The 21,953-nt window shown below is 44.0% G+C and overlaps 1 protein-coding gene across 1 annotated transcript in view; it reads right to left on the bottom strand.

Annotated features, from left to right (window-relative positions):
- Positions 1–2,516: 2,516 nt before the first annotated feature.
- The window catches only part of nav1b (neuron navigator 1b), a 159,782-nt gene continuing 140,345 nt past the window's right edge, over positions 2,517–21,953 (bottom strand). The window contains exons 20-30 of the mRNA XM_063215190.1: positions 20,454–20,643; positions 19,464–19,561; positions 18,696–18,791; positions 17,929–18,097; positions 12,762–12,997; positions 10,429–10,583; positions 9,557–9,628; positions 8,261–8,457; positions 6,708–6,826; positions 5,685–5,888; positions 2,517–4,839 (exon numbers count right to left, since the gene is read on the bottom strand). Of these exons, the coding sequence (XP_063071260.1) occupies positions 4,753–4,839; positions 5,685–5,888; positions 6,708–6,826; positions 8,261–8,457; positions 9,557–9,628; positions 10,429–10,583; positions 12,762–12,997; positions 17,929–18,097; positions 18,696–18,791; positions 19,464–19,561; positions 20,454–20,643 (1,623 nt within the window). The 3' untranslated portion in view covers positions 2,517–4,752. The remainder of the gene's footprint in view (positions 4,840–5,684; positions 5,889–6,707; positions 6,827–8,260; positions 8,458–9,556; positions 9,629–10,428; positions 10,584–12,761; positions 12,998–17,928; positions 18,098–18,695; positions 18,792–19,463; positions 19,562–20,453; positions 20,644–21,953) is intronic.

Genomic DNA, 21,953 nt, shown 5'->3' with positions numbered 1-21,953 from the left:
ATAGATACATGTAGAATGGATGTAGGGGGATATGTAATAACAAAGGGCATAGACCAGCTGTCAGTTTCACAATCATGACAAAACCAGTTAACCACCAAATACAATACAATATTATTGTGTTTATGGACACACAGCTCTGACATTTAGATCCACTTTAGAAAATGAAATGGCAAATATATTCTTAAAGAATGATTTGGCTTTATTAAGAGAAACGAATAATGTTGGACAGGTGTACAGGCATGCCTACATGTTCCCATGAGAAAGACCAGGAGGAAAAGGTGCTCTGCTTTTCCATACATATTATATGTTGACATAATGATTGTTGTCGCAAATGCAGAACTATTTACAATGTTTACAACAATGATGCCCTGTACAAAAACTGAAATGGGATATCATAAAAGCATATGGAGAGGCATTATCTGTAAAAACAACATATTTCTTTGAATGCATTCTTTGAGATGCCCTCCCTGCTAATGGTACGGTAAGTTTTCATCCCACACTGAAGCAACATGCATTCACAACATGGAGAGTCTACTGCACGCCTACTGTATTATTACACACTGCCAAGTCACTTCAGATAATAAACCATTACTGAACCTTATGTCATTTATACATTTACTTCATTTATTTACCCCAGTAACAAGCTTTACATTATGTGCATGACTATCCAGCAACCTGTAGTGGTCTGCATTAAGAAGGTCACAAATGATATTCAGGGTGGACTAATGTGTGTCTGATACATACATTGTTACAAAAATCATTCAACATATCTTATCTATAAACATATCTCTTGCGTTAATGGTATTGAAAAGAAAGGACAGACACAAAAAAGCCATACTGTTAAATATACAGCGCCCTCTCACTTTCTATCCCTCTTTGGGGACCACAGTCTTGTGTCTCGGTGAAGTAATGCCTTAGATGCATTAGATGCTTTTTTGTGTGTGTGGCCTTTTTGTCCTACCAGTCGTCCTCTCTGAGAACACGCACGCACGCACGCACGCACGCACGCACGCACGCACGCACACACACACACACACACCTCAGAGTACTGCAGGAACAGATAAAGTCCACCACCACAACATTAAAATGTGACTTTTTTGTCATTTGGCATCAGACAGCTCTGTCCATCCTTTAACTCAAAGTTAAAAACAAAGACAAACAAAAATGAACAATCGAAGGAGAGCAAAAAAAACTTTTAAAAAAGTCAAAAACATTATTTGCATGCCTCAAAAACCATGTTAATTCATTTCAATATGAAGGTGCATTGCTTGGGATATGGTGTTTGTCTGTGTGTCCCTCTTGCCACTAGAAGTTGCTGTATAGTCCATTAGGGTGAACATGTCCCAGTACAACACAGCACATTCAGAATGGAGAACAGATACCCCACATTCAGAGACGAGAGAGAGATGGAGGATGGGGGAAAAGACTTAACTTACCAACATTTTTGTACACATGGACGGGTGAGTCAGGTTAGACATGGTTAAGATCCTGAGCCGAGACAGGGCCAGAAGTGAGCCAGTCCTCAGCCACAAGTCAGCCGGACTTTAGACCATTACATGTTCCGACTATTTAGCATGACTCAGTCTGGTTATCTCAATCAGAGTCTGCATGCCCCTTTTCTCATCCAATCAGCACAGCACTACCGAAACATCACTACACGTCTCTAATTAACATTTTGTTCGCTGGAACACCCAGCATGACAGCTCTCTTCAAAATGTTTTGTTGCAGGTAAGAAAATAACCAAATGTATAAAAGGTTTTTATTGTAAAAAAAGGATTTACCTGTAGGCCTACTTTACAACCAATTAACTGAGTTTAGTTTGCAGGGTGCGTGTTATCGTTTCAGTCAGTAATATGGAGCACATTATACTTCTAATATGAATGATGTACGTAAGTTGTCTGATAATCAATTGCAAGTTAGACAAAGGTGGTTATGTCAAGGTACAAAAAACAGAATGGCTTTCAAATGGAAGTCTACTATATTTGAAATGCTGATTCATTGAGCCATTTCCTTTTATGTTGTATTGTCAGTTAGGCATTCAACTTAACATACCGGTATACATCTCGCCAAGTGCTATGTGTTGAAATATTCACTGTTGGCTATTGACCAAAAACAAAGTCACTGATTCACTGGAGTCTGCTTTTCTGTTGCATGGGCGGATAGGTGCACTACTGTCATGCAACAGGTTCACTTATACGGATATGCCCTGCATGTCAATGGGACTTTTAGACCAACCAATTGCTTCAGTTCTTGCCATAGAAAAGGGCAAGCCTTACCAGAGATTCTTTAAGTATATAGAGATATGCCATTGTAATAGGTTGCTATGGGCACCTAACATGACCAGGTTCCGGTCTGCCTAAAGGGACGTGTCATAATGCTCCTAGCATTGAATAGAACAGTCCTTAGGTCTGCCTAGGTCTGCCTAAAGGGGGATTTCCCCCCCTCCCCCTTGCAATAATAGAACCCGGAAACAATGGGCCAATGGAACCTCTCTCTTTCTACTCTCTCTGGCCTTACTGTACAAAAGACACAATAGAAGAAGATGTCGTAGTCTATGTACTGTACATCTGTTATGACGGCTTTGCTTGCAGTGCCTCAAGTGGAATGTGCATTTGGGAAAATAAAACAGCGAGACTGCAAATCTCGTATTGATGCACTACTGTACGCTACATCTGGTGTGACTGAAGGGATTCAAGGGTGAAGGTCTCTGGAATGGACTGAATAGATGAGCACCTATCAGAATGCTAGCACCAATTACCTACAGTGGGTCATCCGCAGCCCCAAACTAGAACGCATAAGCTGTGAGTGTAAGGACGTACTGGACGTGTTTGCAGTACCTGCACCAAGACGTGTTACAATCATGATGTAAGGATGATATCGTAGGCTATTTGGTCTGTTGAAGTGGTTTGACTGTAACATAAAAGCCTGAGATACCCTATATTTATTTATCTGACCTAAGGAGACAAATCATTAAAAATGTCCTCATCTGCAGCTCAGCTCCATGCCTGTAGTGATATAAAATGTGTCTATTTGGCTAATCTCTTCGCTATATACTGTACTGCAATAAACTCTTTTTATCAACATTCAAACCGATTCAGCGGTAATAAGAACGTCCTATTCTCAGACACATATTCATTTCACCTGCCTATTGGTCTCTGTATATTAAAATGAACGTTGCCAACACTTTTGCCAGCACTGATTGGACAGTCCTAATTGTCAAAAAAAGTCAGCTTCAAATTTAGATAGCAATGGGCAAATTGGCACCTGTACTGCCCCCTGCAGGTTTCAGCAAGACCTGCAGATCCCAAGTGGGCACTAGACTAGGCCTACTGTCCTTCCTCTGACTTTCACTCCCCACTGTGCTGTGCAAACTCTATCTGCAGAGCACTGTCCTCTCGAGGAACAGCTGCTCACTGCTCACACACATTGCACTGTAGTAGCCTACTGTATGCCCAGGCACCAGCGCTCTCTGCCTCAGCGGAGTGATGCCAGACAATTAGTGGAGGTTTTAAGGCATTTTGTTTGTAGCGTGACGTGAGCACCAGACCAAGTGCCATAACCTGACTGAGGATCATCTGAATCACCAGAATTCTGCATATATACTATATACGATATATGTATTATTATGTGAAGTGTTGGCTTGGGCTGGATCTTTGTTTGCCTGTAACTGGACATTCAACCAAATGTACGTACTTGGAAAATTGATATATTAATGGAGAGAGGGCTCTGGATATGTTTTGACTTACACATCACAGGTACAGTACAGCTGTGCTTCAGATTTTTTTTGTTTTGTTCTCAGCATGAACAGGTTTTTCGTCCCTTCCTGAGCAGAACAAGTTGCGTTTACATGGTGATGGGTCAAGTAGCACCGGTTTGTTTCTTTAGGTTAGAAGAGGCCAGCAAGTTTTAAAATGAAGACTCCTCCTTGGGTAGGTGTGATGCTGTAGACTGCAACACAACTGATGTACGTATATTCTGCCCAAAAGAAAGCAAAATGTGTCTATGTCCAATGGATGGACAATGGACATGGGTGGACATAGAGCATAGGTAGTTTCAGTATCATATTTACAACTGTGAGAAATGTAAACATATACTGATGAATGAATGACATGGTTGAAAACAAGAGGAGTCAAAGAGGAATGGGAATCATACGGTATGTCCAAAGGTAAATAGACATCTGCAATTCACACGACGCGATGACACAGTACAACAATGCACTGAATGCACTGATAGACACACAATTATGAATTCCAAAAGAGTTCCTTTAAGTTCAGGCCTTCTGAGTTCAGTGAGCAGGACCGGGCCAGGTCAGGGCCGGGTCAGGGCCAGATCAGCGCCGGGTCAGGGCCGGAGGACAGCTGCCGTGTTCTGGCACTGTGTGGGGTGAGCCTCCAACTGAGCCGATTCCAAAGCAGGGGGCAGGCGTCAGATGCAGAGTCATTCCTAAATAATTTCTCTGATTTTACTGATTTCATGTTTATCGGTTGTTCCAAGTGATAAATAAATAGCAGGAACACAAAAACAAACCCAAATGTGCGTACATGCTCGAGCTGAGAAAAAAAAAATCTTGGCCAGGCTGAATTATCAACAAAAGTTTTGAGAAACAAGCAAGAAAAAAAAACCCAACATATCGCATACTGCATCTGTGAGAGAGACGCCTGACTGGCAGGTGGATTCGGCTCATGTGTGGCTCCTGTCCGGGCCCAGTCTGGCCCAGTGCTGGCACTCCATCATCTCCCCAGTATAAGGATCTCAGAGCATGGGGAGCTTGTGGTCCATCTCCCTCTCTGGAGACTCAATGTAATTGGCCGCCTCTTGCAGTTTCAACAGCATTGCCATCTGTGTCAGGCAGAGAGGATAGAAACCGGACTCGGGGTTAATGACAAAACCACCAGGGGTGCATTTCTCGAATCCATAGTTGCTAACTACATTAGCTACTTTGTCGTTTGCAATGCAATTTCGAATTGGTAGCTACCAAAGTTGCTAAAAGGCTAACAACTACGTTTTCGAGAAACTCACCCCGGAGTTGTATAGAAGGAGAAGTAAAATTAGAGAAGTACAACACTAGCAGTATGCTATTACATAGTTCAAACCATGTAATAGCACTACTAGTGTTGTAATTACATCTGTAAGAGTATTTCTACTTTGTACAACTCTGAAAATCACTGACACTAAATAGAGACATGGGCTCATTTGTTTTCACCATGTGTGAATCCACACTGTAGAAAAAGATTTGTTGAATTGTTGCAGAACTACATACTGTTGTCACGTGGAGCGAACTCGGTACCCATCACAACAAAGTAATTAGAGTTACCATGATACAGTACATCAAAGTCCACTAAAAATATGCAAAGGCGTGAGAAAAACTGAAAGCAATCCATCAAATTAATTCAAAAGCATTGACTTTGTCACTTGCCCTGTAGAGCAGTGTTTCCCATTCCCATTGAACCTTTTTACTGTGCCATGCGTACCACTTAACTATAGAAGTAATGTTCTATATCGCTTTCTCTATGTGACTACGTTACATTACATTATGCTATTAGTATCTTCCATGCATTTGTTAAAATTGCATTTTTACAAGTACCCCATAGGCTACAGTGTGCTCACGTACCACTAGTGGTACACGTACCCCTGGTTAGGAAACATTGCTGTGGAGTGCCGTAGGAGCTGTGTGGGTGACTCACCAGGGGGTCGGACTCTGCACCGCTGGCGCTGGGCGGGGTCTCCTTGTGGGGCCGCTCGTCCCCCAGCTGGCCAGGGCTGCCGGGGCCCATGGCGGGGGGCGGCAGGTGGAAGAGCTTGGCCTGGTCCTGCTGGGCTGAGGGCCACGGGAGAGAGCCACGCACCCACTCCACCGGGTCCTCCCACGCCGCCTTTGGTCCGTGGGCCTGAGGACAGGCAAGACGTGAATGAATGAATGAATGAATTAATTAATCTTTATTGTCCACAAATGTGGAAACTTGTCTTCAGTTTCACCATGTAAAAGACACATAAAACAAGACAGTCAAGAAGTGAATACCAGTACATACAAAATAAAGTCCACTTCAACCAAGTTTTTTTTTTTGCGTTTCCAAAGAAGGATTGTCACCCGAAATCACAAAAAAAGTAAAAATCAGTGGGAGCAAAAAAATCCTGGTTGAAGCAGATTTTTCTCTCTTTTTATCTGGTTATTTATTTGTCCTGCTCCCAGGTCAGACGTTTGGATGTGCAAGCTTTTATCTACTACAATACCAGCACATACAACACACAAGCACATTACAGTATTATATAAAGATATATGAATAACAATATTAAAAGTCCATTTCCTTTTGATGTTGTGGAGTGTTATGAAGATAGTAGTGGCATAAAGTTAATGATGATACAATGGTGCAATAGCCTTGTGATGTTATGTGTATATGTCTCGTCTTAAATGATTCTTGCTCAGAGATGCAAAATGAATTTCAGTGCAAACTGACAATAAAGTACTATCGTATCGTATCGCAATGTATGATATGAACAGGGGCGGTTCTAATCAATTAGGTGCCCTAGGCAAGCAGCCCGTTTCCTTTTTGTACATTTAGAAATTGGCATCTTTCAGCAGAGTTGTACATCTGAGTGTAGCTGATATGAGACATACAATGCAAATCTGAATAATCATTGTCAATGTAAAGTATAATGTCATATAATGTCGTATCGCATTTTATCGTATGAAGAGAGCCATACGTTACCTTCATGCCGTCCTTGGCTCCTTCCTGCAGGTAGGGGATGATGGAGTGATTCCACAGGTCGATGAACCAGGAGCGGAACTCATCAATGGTCACAGGACAGGACAGAAAGAAGCAGGGCCCTGTAAAAACACACACACACACAGACACACACACACACGCACACACGGACACACATGCACGCACGCACGCACGCACACTCACGCACACATGCAGGCACGTATGCACGCACACACACGCACAGACGCACGCACGCACGCACGCACACACACACACACACACATACACACACACAAACACACGTATGTCAACTATGACACATATTGCCATAGGTATGTAGTCCTGCCACAAATGTATTGCTTCTCTGTCAACATGGAGAACGAATTGCCCCAGTCTTTGCGAAGCCAGAGCAACACAAGCCCTTGTGCAGAACATGACACTGGTATGATCACCAGCTCAGTCCCTCTCCTCCATCGGCCCCTCCCCTGCTCCCTCGCTCCCATCTCAGTCTATTTACCTCTCTCACTCCCTCTTCTTTTCTCTCTCTATAACACTATCTCTCCCTATCTTTCTCTCCGCCTCACACTCTGGGTGGCATAGCCTGCTATTATCTCAGGCAAAAGTGAGTGCTCTAGGTAGTGCTCTCTCTCTCTCTCTCTCTCTCTCTCTCTCTCTCTCTCTCTGGCACTCCCACTCTCTCTCTCTCACCCACTCAAGCAGTATCTTACTCCTTCACTTTCTCTCACTCCCTGTGGTGCGATCCCCATCAAATTGCAGCATCACATCCACTTCCCTTACCCTGCCACATTCATGCATGATATCAATGACACTCATCACTGGCCGAAATTAAGTTATGAACTGCATGAACAATAAACTTGGGCGAGGAACCAAGACCTATGCCAGTAGTACTGGAGTAGTGGTGGTGGTAGGATTAAACTGTACTGGCGATGAGGAACCACTTCTTACTTTGACTTAGATAGAAGACACCAATAAACAGTGGCGGGGCTTTAACTTCTAAAGCTGGGTTTTAACACCCTTGCCAAGGCAAGGAAGAGGAGGGAGGAGCCTACCAGTAAGGCAGTCGGACGTTCTCATCTCCACCTTTCTAGGAAGGCATCTTTTTATTGCTGCTTTTTTAAATATTATAAAGTGACTCTGGTTGTTAAAGGTGCACAGTGGATGATGGTGGTCAGAGTGGGTATTGCCACTATGCTGTTCACTGCAACGGTGGTGCCTATTGTCAATTTTGATCTTTTCATGAATATCTACTAAAGTACAGTATATTTTGCAGCTAAAAATATTGATTTCTTGAAATTCAAAATGGTGGACATGGAGAAGACCCCCCTTTTCAAGTATGAAAAGTGCAATTTTCCTAGTCATAATAAATACTTACAATTTGGTGGTAAGTATTTGTTAAAAAGGTAACATTTGTAAATGGGCAGCGTGAATTCTGGAAATAAACTACTGAAAACACTACACTGTGTACCTTTAAGAAAGGCACGTCTTCATAAAATGTATAATGATGATGATGATGATTATGATTTGTACTACTGTACCGATGAGGAAGTCGGAGGTGCTGTGCTTCTCCAGGAAGGCATGGAGGTGGTACCAGAGCTTGGGCACCCAGTCCAACACGCGCAGCAGGTTGTCGTTGGCCAGGCTACGCGGGTCCTCCGCCTCCACCAGCTTCCTGTGCAGGTAGCGGCCCAGGAAGCCATTGGCCGGTTCCACGTTGTTGGAGAATGTCACCATTCTGAGGGACAGGATGCAACCATATTGTCAGCTAAGTGGATGTATGGAGTAAAAGGCACAGTTCCTATGTGGAGCTACAAACCCTTGAATGGATAGACCACTTGATCAGCTAAGTACAATCAGCACATCACAATTCTGTTAAGACAAAACAAAATAAAATGCGAAGAGAACTACCTGACAGATTTGACACTTCTTCAATGTTAATACTAGTAATGCTGGTGAAATATGAAACGTGTTAGGATATTAGGCAGCAGGTTGAGGGGACTGCACAGTGGGTTTATGAGGCATTATTCTCTCACAACAACCTAACAGCTGCTCTGGGAAAATAATATTGTGTCTGTCAGACCATCACTCAAGATTGGATACGGAACTAGCAGTCAAAATGACTTCCCAAACGGCCATGTTGAAAAGGTGGCATGGGAAGGTCAGGGGCAGGGGGCGCTGACCAATCAAGCTCAGGTTACCTAACCGGACCTCAGACGATGAACCAATCAGCATATGAGACATTCACCAGCGCTAGCACCGGCGAGTCAGGTTGGCCAATAACGTTACTGGAGAGGTGCTGTGGCTTAGCGGGTGCTGAAATTCCCTGCAGATAGTGAAGAGAAGTCGATAGCCCCTCCTGGGACACCAAAGACCTGCTGGCCTGTTAGCTGACTGACACACTGGCTGCTATGACTCTTACTTACATTATCGGATTAAAAGGCTTCAATGTTAAAAGGCCAATTCATTTTTCCACTCATTATAGAAACAACTGAGTTGCTGTTTGTGTCTAAGTTAGTTTGTCCTTCAGTTAATACTTTCTGACTTAAACTTTACTATAAGCATGGCATTAGCTGGGTTGGATGGAGCTATCTGTCTATTGTCTTAAACTTTGTCCCTGTTTCAAGTAAAACAAGGTATATATATGGACATTAATATAATGTATTATAATGTACTATAATTTAACTATTATTGTACTGATAATAAAACACAAGACTCTTTGGCATTTGAGTACTTCTATTGTCTATGCAAACTGAAACATTCTGTTCCGTAAAGTACCAAGACAGTGCATATGTGCATAGTAATTGATGTGAATGAATTGAAAGGAAAGTTCCCACCTGAAGCTTAGATGGAGGCCGTGATTGGGGGTCATCTTCACGGGCTGATTTGTGGTTCCAATGATGTATGGGCTGAGGGAGAAATGATAAAAAAACACCACTGAATATTTTGTCTCATATCAGCAAAGGCTAAGTACGAAACAATCCATCTCACACACTGTCAGACACGTAAAGATGGAACAAAAGGGTCTCTTTTTTTCTACATGTAGGGCAAAACCTTGTCTACACACTGAGTATTGGACCGTACTGAACCTTGCTGAATGTTCCCACAGAGAAATATCTGCAAAGGGACTTTCATTCATAACCTACAAAGGTTGACCTCCTCACGGACAAAGTCACCCACAGGTCTTTAAATAGCTTTGCAGCCATTTCTTTCTGTTTTTACTGTGATAAATCACTTGTGATTTGTGTGCTCCTGCAGGTTGTGCATGTGCATGCAGCTATATTTGTGCACCACACACAAGCACTACTCTGGGCTGCCTTTCTCTGTCCTTTTTTTTGTGGTCTTTTTGCCCTTTATTATTACAGGACAGTATGAGAGTAGACAGGAAACGATTGGGAGAGAGAGAGATGGGACAGGGCCGGGAAATGACCCCGGCGGGACTTGAGCCGGGGTCCCCGTGGGCATGCAAGCCCAAATGTGGGGGGCCACAGTGCCCCCTGGGCTGCCTTTCTCAAAAATCTTAAGGTATACTATGAGGTGCCCCCTAGGCAATATATCACATCACTAGATGTTTATACATGCAATAATTCTATAGGCCAATATGTGCACTCTGACTTTCTGGATTATCCTTCCATTTATATGCACCACTAGCATCACCGCACTGTGTGTGTGGGAACACATGCCTATTCGCGGCGGGGCCAACTCTCACCATTTATGATATTTGCAGGTCAGGGCACCGTTGACCAGCTCGCTGATGGAGGCAGCGTCATGGACGTCATCGAGGATCACAACCAATGGGATCTCAGCGCTGCTGGTCTCACGGTCGATCTGATTGGCCAAGTTGGACAAGTAGAGCTGCAGGTCCTGGAGACAGGCATGAGAGGAAGTGAGGTCGTGTTCAGCTATAACATTGAATGTGACCCATGGACACGACGTCCTTGAGAACTCATCCATTCACTTATCAATCCATTCACTTGTCGTTTGTAATGTACTTATATATAATATATGTAAAGAAGTGTTCAAACGTTTTTGCAAAAACATTCTAACAAAATGAAAAGGAACTGCAAACACAGATTCGTGTACATTTACTTCTGACTTTTAACCCCGTTATGAATTTGCTGTTACCAGAATGACAATGACCAAGTCTTAGTGCATTACTAAAGGCCCTGTGTTATGTCTTAGTATTGTAGTACCATGGTAGTTAACTTTTCAATGACTATTATAGCGTGCCACTGGAGGTACAGCGTGCATTAAGGGGCTATCATTATTCAAAGGCTTACTGTATTTGATGCGTTTGCATGTATAAAGTGTGAGCACTGCCAGCAGACCTGCTGTATGACTCAGTATATTGCCTTGAGCGGTGGCTTATTTGGATTGCACCGAGGGCTGAGGGATTAAGCTTTGACCGTAATTGTATATCAATAGCACAGAGGACAGAGTGAGTGGAGTAAGAGCACAAACATTATTATGAGTCATGAGACCAAGTGCCTTCACTGCTTGCCTCCCATTATTGCATTAGCGTCTGTAATATTTTACATTAACACATTATTACACTACTGGCAGACACTTTTATCCTAAGTGACACAAATCGAGGATATAATCATAGCATACAACACTTGCAGATACACAAGGTGCATAGACAGAACAATAGGAAATAGACAGAACAATAAGTGCAAATGCCAAGTAGGGTTAGTAGTTTTTTTTCATTACAGTAAAGTACATTAGCACAAGGTTAAAGTAGAGTCCACACACACACTTGCTTCTAAAATATTGAGAAGAGATGACCCTAATGTTGCTTATGGTAATATTTTGTGCATGTTTGCCCATCTTGCATGCAGCCTTGCTAGCGTCTGTGTGTGTATTTGCAGTGTCCTTCACCTACAGTACAGTATATCACGAAAGTGAATACACCCCTCACAGTTTTGCAGATGTTTGAGTATATCTTTTCATAGGAAAGCATTACAGAAATGTAACTTTGACACAATGATTAGTGACCTTTTAACAACATATTTAACCACTTAAATTTCTTGTTCACTCAGAAAAAAACAAAATACAGCCATTAATGTTTGAACATGTACTCACAAAAGTGAGTACACCCCAGATTAAAATCCGGTAGAGAAGGGGCTATGTTGGCTCGAATCGTCTCGAAATGAAACGAAATGAAAAGGGATGACGAGGGAGGTCATCAGTGTGCGTTTCAACCTTTCTTTGCATTGAACTTTTACATTTTGAGTCTGCATCTGGCTTAAATAGATTGGTGTGAGATTTGAATGCAATCCTATGGAGAATATCATGATCTGCTTCAGTAGTCACAGTGCATGTTGACATGTATGTTTCTTTTAGGTGTATTTCAGATTGCCAATGTTGACAGCATTCATGCATCCCCAAACCATGTCAGTCCCACTACCATCCTTGGCTTATGAGAGGATACACCTTTTTTGTACAACTCACTTGTTTACCACCACACATGCTTGACACCATCTAAAGCAAATTTGTTTATCTTGGTCTCAAGAGAGATGAACAGACCAAGGATATGGATCACTGGAACCATGTTGTGTGATCTGAAGAGACCAAGATAAACAAATTTGCTTTAGATGGTGTCAAGCATGTGTGGTGGTAAACAAGTGAGTTTTACAAAAAAGGTGTATCCTCTCATAAGCCAAGCATGGTAGTGGGACTGACTCTGTGAGGGGTGTATTCACTTTCGTGATATACTGTACAATACTTGACGATTGGGTATGGTTATGTCCATGTGTGTGCGTGTGTGCGTGTGTGCGTGTGTGTGTATGTGTGTGTGTGTGTGTGTGTGTGTGTGTGTGTGTGTGTGTGTGTGCTTGTGTGTGTGTGGCGTGTGCGCGTGTGCATGTACTGTACGTGTTCTGATGCCTGGCAGCCTACAGCAAACACACTCACGCACTGACACGCACACACACACACACACACACACACATTCCGACACGATACCTTGTTAAGCGAACTTGGGTGTTCCGAAAGGCGCTACAGTATATAAAAGTAAAGTATTATTATTATTATAATAAGTACCTTGCAGGACTGGCGGTGCATGTTGAAGTTGATGGCGATGGCGTTAGAGGGCTCTCGCCCGCTGCGCTCCACCAGGTACTCAGTGAGGCGGGAGGCCAGGTAGGACTTGCCCGTGCCGCTGGGGCCCGACAGCACGATGCGCCGGTGCTTCAGCAGCAAGCTGATGTAGTGCTGCATCATGGCCTTGGGCACCAGCGTCTCAAACACCACGCAGTCCACACACTTCTCACGCAGACCTGCAGAAGGAATCACAATTACAATAATATGAAAAAGAAGCTAGTATAGTGTCATGTGCTTATGACAGGGTTCCCACATCTTTTTCATGAACAAATTCAAGCACTTTTCAAGCACTTTCAAGCACCAAATGTTCAGTTTTCCAGCACCTTTAATAGATCGCGGGAAGGGGGTGTGGGGGTCCTCCCCCAGAAAAAAAATTTGTTTTTAAGATGCAATTTCCTGCATTTTAACGAATTTTAGGGTGTCGAATGGCAAATGCCATTTGACATCTCACTTCCTTTTTGATGTACCTGAACAATTAATTTCCATTATTTGGCTTACTGAGTTTGACTTGACACACATTTCAAGCATTTTCAAGCACTTCACCAAAAATTCAAGCATTTTCTCAACCTTGAAAACACGTAATTGAAATTCAAGCATTTTCAAGGAATTCAAGCACCAGTGGGAACCCTGTTATGAGGCGTCCCGAACACCAGGCAGTCCACATACTTCTCACGCAGACCTGCAGAAGGAATCACAATGACAATAATATGAAAAATAAACTAGTGTCATGTACTTATGATAAAGAGGCATTTCAAACACCACACAGTATACAGGCCTCTTGCGCAGAACTGTAACTGAGAGCAAACAAAAGGAAATGACAATGTATATACTGTACATGTACTTTTTCCATACTTTTTCACTGATTTTCATGATAAAGTCACAACATCACAAGTACTACTATTCCAAATTGGATTGCTGTATTATTCAATGTTGCTTTATAGAAATGGTTTGCCTGACATAACCTGGTTCTCACGCGATGGTGGAACATTGTCAATCGCTTATCTCAGGAAAGGCCTGGGTGTGTTCAAAACAGCTCGAACTTGATTGGACAATTCATGTGTTTTTTTTTTAAATAACATACAGTACCACTTCAACCACTGACTTGTATAAACCCCGCCCCGTGATCCCGCCCCACGATTCTGATTCGACAGGCTGTGAAATATCTGATTCCGTTCGGGCTCCTCTAAGATGACCCTCGTGCGAGCTCACGAAGTATAACGAAGATGAGCGAAGCACGAAGGGTCTGCGTGAGAGCCAGGCTATGCCTGAGAAGACTGACAAGTCAGATTATAAGATGAAACCGTCTAGCAGTGCCCCACAAGGTCAGTCATAGGCCAGTGCCGTCGTGTCCTCCTCACTGACACAGAAGGTAGTGTCTTAAAAAGACAGTGAGATATTACAACGGTGTTGCTCTTGCTATGATATTTGAGATCATAATCTTTGCCAGGCCAAGTGTAGTCAGCAATCCATTTTTGTCTTCTATGATTGACACAGCAGTAAGCAAGGCCACTATTTGCAAACACAAACACAGAATTAGAGCTCCGGCGCTGTAAGCAGAACAGTTTGGGCTTTAATGTGTCATGTCAATTAATGAGCCGTCCTTTTCTAAATGCTGGAAATGCACCAAGCTCTCATTTGTATTGTTGAATGAATAGAACATGGCATAGTACACAGATTACTGTACATTTGTTTCTTGACAATACTGAACAAAAACATATTATGGCGGTGAGTGCAGCCAGTGTTCCAGTGTGTAACAGAAGAAGAAAATGATAGTAGTGCAAGGCGCACTCTGAACACAGGCTTAAGAGGAATACTTTGTATCTGAACACAGGCTTAAGAGGAATATTTTGTATCTGGTAGTGATGATTATGATTATGTCCTCTTTTGTAAGTCGCTTTGGTTATAAATGCAATGTAAAAATGCAATGTAATGTAATTTAATGAATACAAATATAGGGGAGAGAGAGAGAGAGAGAGAGAGACAGAGAGAAAAAGAGAAAGAAGCAGGGAGAGCTTGTGCAGAGTGTTAGATCATGTTAAGCCACCCACAGTCACCACATTCAAAGACAAGCCTGGACATGACCACCCTCTTCAGCCACTGTCACAGCGCCAGAGTGTAACCGTAGCTAACCACTGATCCCAATCTTCATACAATCACAATAATAACACGACTTCCATCATTTCATTACATCTTAATGAATTGAATATTCATGTCTGGAGCCGTGTACAAAACATATCCCAAAAGGTTTGGGTCATGAGGAGAGCAGGCTTTGCACTGGATTTAGCTGGTGGCTGACTTCCATCGGGGGGGTTGTCTGACCTGTGAGACATTAACCCCCGGCAGTGGCCCCGGCAGCAGTGTTGCCAGATATGTCTATGAAATCCCACCCAAAAGGTACCCAAAAAACGCCAGAAAGCGCTAAATTCCGCCCAATTTCAACAAATTGCATTAAATTCTATGGGCATAAACTACAGAAAAAAAAATTCAAATGGCCGATTTTTCCTGTTTCCACCCAAAGATGGCCATCCCAAGCAGCCCAATTGGACGGGGTAACCGCCCAATCTGGCAACACTGGCCGGCGGTGGCCCGGAGCTTGGCCATGGCCCGCGGGTTCTGTTCTATCTGGACCCCCAGCACATTTCGAAGAGGTGTAAATATTCCGTGCTGGCTGGCTCCTTGGCTGCATGGGCTCTATGCCATTAGGTATCATCTGCGCTGTGCCTCTCTGGATCTTTTTTACCTGATCACATGGCGGCCACTCATAAACAACTCCCCCTCTACAGACTACAGACAGTCTGAGGAGCTCAAAATAACCTCCCCCCAGATTTAAGCACCAGCGGGGTGGAGGGTGTTGGGTGTTGGGTGTGGGTAGGTGGGCAGTTAGTGGGGGTGGTGGTGGTGGTGGTGGTGGTAGGGTTAGGGGGAGGAGTAAAAGTGGGTGGTGCAGGCATGGCTGCGTGTCATAACCCACCCCCCATGCACACTCCCAACCCCCTCTTCCCCCGACCACCCCCAACCACCCTACAGTACCCCAGGGGATGTCATATCATCTCTGCAGTGAAGTATCAGGTGTATGAGTAAGAGAGTGCCTTCCACCAGCTGAAGACTTCACCATCTGGAGCCACACATACAGTACACAGACAAACACGCGCACACACTCTTTCTGGCTCCGTCCGTCCCTCACCAGTGGACAGATTGGGTTTTCCATGGCTAACGCTAACCCCCTTCCCTTCGCGATGGATGCCCCACGGCTTCTCCGACTGGTTAGCGGCATTCCAGGTGGATCAGACAACGCTCTCAGCATTTCCAACGCTCCCAGGCGTCCCAGGACCGAGGGCCATTAGTCAGGCTCACACCGGGACAGGAATGCCAGGCCTCCGTACCCTGGAGAGCTCGGCAGGGGGAATGCGGCCCAGGAGGGGGGCGTTTGCTTAGTGTGGGCAGAGGTGCCTGTCCATGCCCGTCCCTTGGTCAGTGGCGGAAGAAATGCACACAGGGCCCCGGGGCCAAAACACTGATAAAACCCCCGCATACAGCCTGCCAAGCTCATAATAGGGCCCCAAGCTATCAATAAGACAGGGCCCTGGGCCCAGGGGCAAGTGCCCTGCTTGCCGCCCCCTATAGCTCCTCCGCTGTCCCTGGTACAAAAGGGGCAGGAGGCAGTAGCTAGCGAACCCACACCGCCAGTGATGAGATCCACTCCCCACCGGGAAGACCAGGAATCCTAGACCTCCCCGCCATGAAAAGGATGCGGAATGTTTCTCCAGGGATGTGTTAGGATGCGGACACACTTATCTGAGTAGTGTCCCCGTCCGGGTGAGGACAAAAGAGTTTGACATGCGTCATGCGATGGCACTCATTGGGCCTCAGTAGCTTGAAACCAACCACACCATCCATCGGACCCATGGGGAGGAAGGGCAGAGGGAATCCCATACCCCCAGGCAGGGTTATGTGAAGTATGGGGAGGATATATGCACTGGAGAGCAAACATGTCCATGGAGCTCATAACAAATGGGAGATGCAATGCGTTTGTGTTGCGCAATTCATCAACACGCTTCAGGGGCTTAGCAGTTGAGGCCTTGCACATTTAGGCATTGATAAATAGATCTCCCTCTCTCTCTCACACACATGCGCGCGCAGACACAAACACACACACACACACACACACACACATGCGCGCGCAGACACAAACACACACACACACACACACGCTAATGGTGAAGCTTAACCTCTGTAATCTCTGGAGCAATTGGAGTTCAATATTATGATATTATGATTATTCGAAGAGAATCACTACTGCATACTGAATTAAGCTTCAATAAATATCTTAAACTTAATTTGGTCTATCAAGTCTTTCATGGTAGAACCTGACAAGGTACTGACTGCAGCCAACTGCTCCAAGCCCTAAGCCATTGGAATCTGGAGCACTAAGGAAATACAGTATGTGCCAAAATGTATCTGATCCTCAGATACTTCAGGACATGAACACGAGTTGTACACATTTCACTTAAGTGACACTCATCGTATTTGAAAATCAGACAAGCAGATTCCAGTAACCAGATTCCATCTAACTATTAGATGCTTTCTTGGAGGTCTTTGGTATTGTACCAAACATACCAAAGCACACTGATGCATCAGTTTGAGAAAACCAGAGTGCAAAGAGGGTGTTTGGATCCCTACACGCCGTAATGCACGCCGTTCCACCAGTGGTACGCTGTAATAGTCAATGAAATGTTAACCACCATAGTACTACACTACCATCATGACATAATAAAGGGTCTTTATTAATGCCCTACAACTTGGTTATTGCCATTCTGGCAACAGCAAATTAATAACACAGTGTCTGAACGGGTTAAACAGAAGGTGAAAAGGACAGCTGAGGACAGCTGAGACGCAGGCCTGACGCAAAACAAAGCAACTTTTTGGGTGACTTATGTGACTTCATATGTTGGATTATTTTAGGATGGAATAGACACGGCCAGCACAGAGCCTGTAAATGTTTTTGTTGTTTTAAAAAAAAAAATAGCAATTAAAGCATTAGCTACATTATATTCACCATAACCAGAGCCTTCAAAGTATTTGGCTGTAATCTTTATCATTGTCTCACCTTTGATGGTCAGAATGACACTGTTGGAGCTCTTGGTGAGGCAGCGGTGAGGGGCGGTCTCTGGTGGCTCCACCCCCATCATCCTCCGGATGTGTCCCACGCTGTAGCTGAAGATGGAGTCGGAGGACAGGCCCAAGCTTGAGCTAGGGTCCAACAGGGATAGGTAGTCCTGAGGTGAGATGAGATGTGATGATTAGTTTTTATTCAATATCTTTGCAGATAAGAATGACAAGTCAGAGGCGCAACTACTGGGGTCCAACACGGATAGGTAGTCCTGTACGTGATGACAAAGGAGGTCAGAAAAGTGTAAGGTGCGTGCACATCCCAGAAAGGCAATTGGCCATGGATGTAGGATATAAAAGAAAGCACAAGAAAAAAGAAGGAAATATCTGGAAAAAGGAAATATCTGCACAGCACAGAAGCTCCCTTGTCGTGACTTAACTTCGTGAGTGAAAAACTGGCACTCTGTACAGATCGAAGTGTTGTGGCAGATTTTAACACATTAAAGGGAGCTTTTGTGGTGTGCGGATGTTTCTTCCTTTTTCCCTGATGACAAAGGAGACAGAACAGGTAAGGGGTTGGGAACACTAACATTACTTGGATGGAGGAGAATATTCACAGACGTGTTAGAAACACTCGAACGTGCAGGCATAAATCAAATCCAATAGGTAAAGTGAAGAATTTACGATAAAGGGTACAATAAAGAGAGCTATTGTGCGTGTGCGTGTGAGTGTGTGTATGTTTGTGAGTGCATGCAAGAGACAAACCCTGAAGATCTTGCAAATAGACGAGTCCAGAGAGGGCCACTCTGTTCTGGCGTTGATGCGGACCCATCCGATGTAGAAGTTCTGCTGCTTGGTCTCCTGTGGGGCAACACCAGCAGTACAGTTAGGGCAACAGAACTAGAACTGAGATTCCATGGTGATAGAGAACCAAGATTCCGCTGACAGTTCCAAACCAACCAAAACAAACACAGTCAATATCAGAGGAGTATACTAAGAAGCTAGAGTGGTAGAAAATGAGATCTCCAGTCTCTTCTATTAGATGATTTACTGTACCTCTTAATCTAACCTGATTTACTTCTGAACCAGCTTCTTAGTATTGGCCACAGGAAAACAATGTCACAATGTGTATTCAAAAGCCTCAGATGCAGAACTGCAAGTAACAATTTAGCATACGTGCAAACAAACATGTGTCTGAGTATGCTATGAGTTTGAGTATGAGTATGTTGTCATCATGTTAGGATCCATTTCATATTGTACGCTGGAGAAGATTCATATGTCTTATGACCATATTGTAAAGTGTAATTTCATTTTTAAATGTTAAGTTTTATGTAGTGTACAAAAGGACATTTTTGCTTTAGTGACTGAAGATGAAAGCCACTTAAGGATTGCTGTAATGACAACATCCATGAAAGGTCATTACTGTATTGTCCAAAATAATTGGTTCTCCATAATACTCAAGAAGACATTATGTCACCCTGATAAAACATAAGTAGCCAGAGACAGACGGCAGATGAAGAAGTTGTTGCTGACCTCTTTGAAGACTTGCTGGTCTGGAACCCGAACACACACCCTGATCTGACCTTCATCCTTCTGGACCAGGTAACCCAGGGAATCAGAAGCAAACACATCTGAGAGAGAGAGAGAGAGAGAGAGAGAGAGAGAGAGAGACAGACAGACAGACAGACAGACAGACAGACAGACAGACAGACAGAAATGTTTTAGTCCTCGTGCATGGCCACAAACTATTGCCTGGGTCTTGCCCGACATGTAGTTCAGTGCAGCTTCGTGACCTCCACTACTAGGTCTGGGAGCATGTAGCAGGATTCCATTTCTCCAGTCGGAAAAAAATCAGAGCATGAAACTCCTTCAAAATTCCTGAAATTCCTTCAAAAACTTTTTCTGTTGATCTCTAAAGCATCACTATAGTCTATGATATGTCCTGTGACTCCTCAATGCGAGCTGCCATTGATATTGAAGCAATCAATACTCCGATTTTTTTTTTTGAGTGGAGAAGTGGAATCCTGCTACATGGTCCCAGACCTCCGTGTGTGTTGACCGCCACCAGGGGGCTGCAGAGCTACACACACACAAAGATGTCTGGTAGGAACCCAGGCTACACAAAATATGCATGGTCACAAAAAGCTGGAATTCCAACCTGAGTAAATAGATGATTGTGACTATGCCCCTCTTCATTTGCAGCTACGACACAAACACTGTAGTTGTGGTTCACAGCCAGCTGTCATGTCAACAGAGCTAGTAATTTGGGAGATGCATAGGTTCTTCTAGCTAAGGTTGAGAAGTAGCATGGCTCAATGTTATATCACTTGGATGTGCATGCTGTGTGTGTGTGTGTGTGTGTGTGTGTGTGTGTGTGTGTGTGTGTGTGTGTGTGTGTGTGCGCGTGCGTGCGTGTGTCCTTGTGGGTGGTTATGTGCGCATGTGTGTGCACGTGTGGTTGTGTAGGCGTGTGTACGCGAGTGTATGCACGCGTGAGGGTGTTTGCACGCATGCGTGCCTTACCTGGCCCTCCACTCTCTCCTAGGCTCATGCTGAATGTTTTGGGTAGTGATGATGGGACGACCGATTGCCGTGGCGACAAGCCGCCCAATGACCCGAGGCCTGAGGACTGGGAGGTGGAGCTTGGGGGTCTGGAGGAGGGGCCTCCTGTCTTCAGCTGGTCATTCTCAGCCTTCAGCTTCTCCACCGTCACCTGCGGATATAGAACCCAATGAGCAGTGGCACTACAAAGCAAAAAGGCAGTAACTGCGGTGTTGTGGAAAATGAGTTAGTATGACTTTAATGACATATATATCAAAATTTACATGATTCATCTGCACAACACATGGTAATATAAAGTAACAAAACGGATGCAGGTCAACAATCTCCCCAAAACTACTTAGACTGGATTACAGGGTCATTTTAAAGTCATTTTACTCAGGTTGGAGCTCTGCACAGTTACTGCCTTTTTGCTTTGTAGGGCAGCAATGAATGAATAAATGAATGAATCTTTATTGTCCACAAGTGTGGAAGCTTGTCTTCAGTTTCACCATGTAAATGACACATACAGTAAGACAGGTGAGACATTACACATTTAGAGGCATTACACATTTAAGACAGACACTCTTTTACATTTCATGTACCAATAATCAGGAATGCCACTCTAATGATTAGATGAATAAATAAGTGAAATCTAAGAATGTAAAAAGTATTTAAAGTATTAATAGGAATTTAGAACCCAATGAGCAGTGGCACTACACATACGCAGGGGTGGGTATTCATAAAGGCTTCAACCAAACAAATTTCTCTTCTTTTAGGGTGCTGACCACAATATTGTGAAGCTGAAAAGTAAGAAAAGGTTGCCCCATAAATTAACTTTCTTTCGCGTTCTGTCTTTCTCATTGTGTGATGGGAAGGCTTTATGATAATAAAAAGAAAGTTAATGCCTGGTGCGACCTCTTCTTACTTTTCACTAGCCTGGCTATTGCAATCCCCCAAATCTTCTTAATTGTTATGGTCTTGGTCAGACCAAGTCTCGAAGAGATATGAAAGTCGGTGATCACCAGGCTAAAGGAAGAGTGAATGGGCTCAGGCTACAGTGATAATTTAACACTGAACATGAATAGTCTCACAAACACACACAGACACACAAACACACACACGCACATGCACACGCACACGCACACACAGACACAGAGACACTCACAAACGCACGCCCACACACAAACACAAACACACTCCCACACAAACACACGCCGACACACACACGCACACACACACACACACACACACACACACACACACACACACACACACACACACACACACACACACACACACACACACACACACACACACACACACACACACACACACACACACACACACACACACATCCACACAAACACATGCCCACACACACACACACACACACACACACACACACACACACACACACACACACACACACACACACACACACACACACACACACACACACACACACACACACACACACACACA

Source organism: Engraulis encrasicolus, chromosome 14, assembly GCF_034702125.1.
Source record: "Engraulis encrasicolus isolate BLACKSEA-1 chromosome 14, IST_EnEncr_1.0, whole genome shotgun sequence".
Lineage (NCBI taxonomy): Eukaryota > Metazoa > Chordata > Actinopteri > Clupeiformes > Engraulidae > Engraulis > Engraulis encrasicolus.
Note: the sequence above shows the minus strand (reverse complement) of the source record. Positions and strands in the feature narration are given on the sequence as shown.